The 3,534-nt window shown below is 36.1% G+C and overlaps 1 protein-coding gene across 1 annotated transcript in view; it reads left to right on the plus strand.

The window, feature by feature from the left end:
* Nucleotides 1–3,105, plus strand: part of LOC103609221 (septin-14-like) — a 56,521-nt gene extending 53,416 nt beyond the window's left edge. Inside the window, exon 4 of the mRNA XM_008593578.1 lies at nucleotides 2,768–3,105. Within this exon, the coding sequence (XP_008591800.1) occupies nucleotides 2,768–2,947 (180 nt within the window). The 3' untranslated portion in view covers nucleotides 2,948–3,105. The remainder of the gene's footprint in view (nucleotides 1–2,767) is intronic.
* Nucleotides 3,106–3,534: the final 429 nt, after the last annotated feature.

Consider the following 3,534-nt stretch of genomic DNA (forward strand, 5'->3'; position numbering starts at 1 on the left):
AACAAAAAAACAAAAAAAAAAAAAAAAAAAAAAAAAAAAAAAGCTGGTGGCATAACTCTGCCTGACTTCAAATTATAATACAAAGCTGTTGTAACCAAAACAGCATAGTACTGGTATAAAAATAGACATTCAGGCCAGTGGAGTAGAATAGAGAACCCAGAAATCACTCCTCAGGCTTATAGCCATGTGATATTGGACAAAGGCAACAAAAAATCTACACTGGGGAAAAGACTGCCTCTTCAACAAGTGGTGCTGGGAAAACTGGATATCCACATGCAGATGAATGAAACTAGATATGCATCTCTCACCATACACTAAAGTCAACTCCAAATGGATTAAAGACCTAGGTATAAGACCCAAAACTGTAAAATTACTAAGGGAAAATATAGGTGAAACACTTCAGCAGTTAGGTCAGGGCACGGGCTTTATGAACATGAACCCAAAAGCACAAGCAACAAAAGAAAAAATAAACAAATGGGACTATATCAATCTAAAAAGTTTCTGCACAGCAAAAGAAACAATCAACAGAATGAAAAGACAACCTACAGAGTAGGAGAAAAATTTTGCCAACTATGCATCCAACAAGGGACTAATATCCAGAATATACATAGAACTCAAGCAATTATATAGTAAAAAAAATACCCAAGTTAAAAATGGGCAAAGGAGCTGAATAGACATTTTTCAAAAGAAGACATACAAATGGCCAACAGATATATGAAAAAATGCTCAACATCAGTAGTCATCAGGGAAATGCAAATTAAAACCACGTTGAGATACCACCTCACTCCAGTTAGACTGGCTATGATCAAAAAGATGGTGAATAACAAATGCTGACAAAGGTGTGGAGAGAAGGGAACACTACTGCACTGTTGGTTGGAATGTAAATTAATACAACCACTTTGGAAAACAATTTGGAGGTTTCTCAAACAACTACAGATAGATCTTCCATATGATCCAGCAATCCCTTTTCTGGGTACATATCCAGAGGAATGGAAATCATCATGTTGATGAGATACCTGCGCTCCCATATTTATTGCAGCTCTGTTTACAACAGCCAAGATATGGAACCAACCTAATGTCCATTAATAGATGGCTGGATAAGGAAACTGTGATATATATACACCATGGAATACTACTTTGCCATAAAAAAGAATGAAATTCTCCCATTTGCAACAACATGGATGAACCTGGAGAAACTTATGCTGAGTGAAACAAGCAAAGCACAGAGGGATAAATACCGCATGTGCTTGTTAATATGTGGGAGCTAAGAGAGGAAGGCAGGAACGAAAGACCACATTAGTCCCACCATCCAACAGAGGGAGAGAACATTCCTAGGGCTACAAATTGGAGTTAAGGGGAGAAGGGTGGGGGGGAAGTTGGGGGATAATTGGAAGGGAACAAAGGGTACAATAGTAATTTCTGGTAATGGGTATGCCCCCAATATGAATCTGGCCCCCACACCATGGGCAGGAGGGGAGACAATCAGCTTTGTATCTCATGAATATTCAAAATAAATAAATTTTTAAAAAAGAATTGGTGCACTAATGGCTACTCTCTGAAGAGGATTTGCATAAAATAATAAACTCATAGATCTATAAGAGACTTCAGTAATCATCTATTTTTTCTTCCCATCCAATATTCATAGCTAATCTGTCTGTCGCTGAATACTTTTCAGGTTAGGGAACTAACTTACTCAGAAGAGAACCCATTCCATTTAGGAGTAGTTAAATTTTGAACCATTTATATATTGGAATGAAGTTTAGCTCTCTCTGGTTTCTGCCCTTGGCTTCTCATCTTTAAATGAAATGTTTTCTCAATGATTTTTTGCTGTAATTTACAGTTGCCAGAACCCCACATCTTCAGCTTTTTCAATCATTCTTCATGTCTTTGTGTGTAAATGCTCCTTTGCTTCTTAGGGCTAAATATGAAACTCCAAGAGATATTTGTTTTTAACAGATGAGAAATAATTTGTGTCTAGAATCATAGATCTCAAGCTTTGTTGTATACTAAAATTACCTGGGAAAGTTTAAAAAGCACTGATGCCTGGGTTTCAGCTCTAGGTAGTCTGATGTGATCGAGCTGGATGTAGTCTGAGCAGTGGGAGATTTACCAGCTCACTGGATGCTCATCACAAACACCCAAAGTTGAGAACCACTGGTCTCAACACTGTGCTTGCTTTCTTGGCAGCCATATCAGTCTGCTGATAAGTATTGTGGCATTTCAAGCCCCTAGCTTATATAATTTTTATAAAATTAAACCACAATTAAGCCTGTTCTTTATAGTTTTATGCCATACAAGCCCTACCCTAAAAATAAACATACAAAAACCTTCTCTGATGCATACAAGCAATCCATGTGTTCGAAAACAAAGTCATGTCAAAGACCCAGGCCTTCCTACAATAAAATCCAAGGTGATAGTGCCTCCTCATGTGGCTAAATTTATTTTAAGCCCCACAAATTAAATAAGATCTCCTGAGGAAGTGAAAAGTAACTGAATAAGTCCTTGAAATATTTTTAAAATATCTTAAAAATATTATTCACGGCTGTGGGTTTTATTACATTTGATTCAATGGGAAAATATTTAAAATTAAAATTAAGAAAAATTTCATATCTCTTTGTTCACTTTAATCACAAACTTTTGAGGTTGTTTTTAATATCATGCACTACTCTGATTAGGGTATGTTTGATAAACAGGGGAAAAAAAGCATGTTCTTTTAAATGATCTGCCACACTGTGCTCTGAGTCATAACTGCACATTTGTTTCACAGCTACAGGACAAGTTTGAGCATCTTAAAAGGGTTCAACAAGAGGAAACAATGAAACTTGAAGAAGAGAGAAGACAATTGGAAGAAGAAATAATAGATTTTAATAAAATGAAGGCTGCCTCTGAATCATCACAGATTCAGATGTGCACCAATATAAAGAAGGACAAAGATCGTAAGAAATAGTCCTCTTTTATGATCCTGTTGTAGAGCCCCATCATTCTCTATCCCATCTTCCTGTGAGGTGTCTTCATAGCATTGAACTCTGTAGTTCTGATTTTTAAAAATTTTTTTGCTCATTGTATATGTATTTTTTCCCAAGTAGAGTGTGAACTCCTTGACAGCAGGTACCATGTCCATCTTATTAGATGTATCTCCAGCACTTAGAACATAAATTAACCCAAACGTGGCACTTAATGAGTATTTGCCAAAATGAAAAATACTAAAGAAACATACAGCATAGTGTAAAAAATTTGTTTAGGTGGGAGAAATTCTTTTAGTACCACCCTACCTGTGGCTCCAGTAGTGACTTTTTGATTTCATATCTGAGTAGAAGCTAGGTGCTTTGTTGGGGACTAATAGGCATAAGATATTATGTTATAAAAAGCTAAATATTAAGCTCAATTTTCTTATCAAATTCTACTGACAGTAAGTTCTTGGTAATTTTTGTTATAATAATGGATTGGGTTTTGCTTGTAACTCCTACGCTTTAAGGTCAGACCTAGTAAAACTGATATTAGATAAAAGATACAAAAGGTAGTGAGAGCCCAGAG

The sequence above is a fragment of the Galeopterus variegatus genome, unplaced genomic scaffold, assembly GCF_000696425.1.
Source record: "Galeopterus variegatus unplaced genomic scaffold, G_variegatus-3.0.2 Scaffold9360, whole genome shotgun sequence".
NCBI lineage: Eukaryota > Metazoa > Chordata > Mammalia > Dermoptera > Cynocephalidae > Galeopterus > Galeopterus variegatus.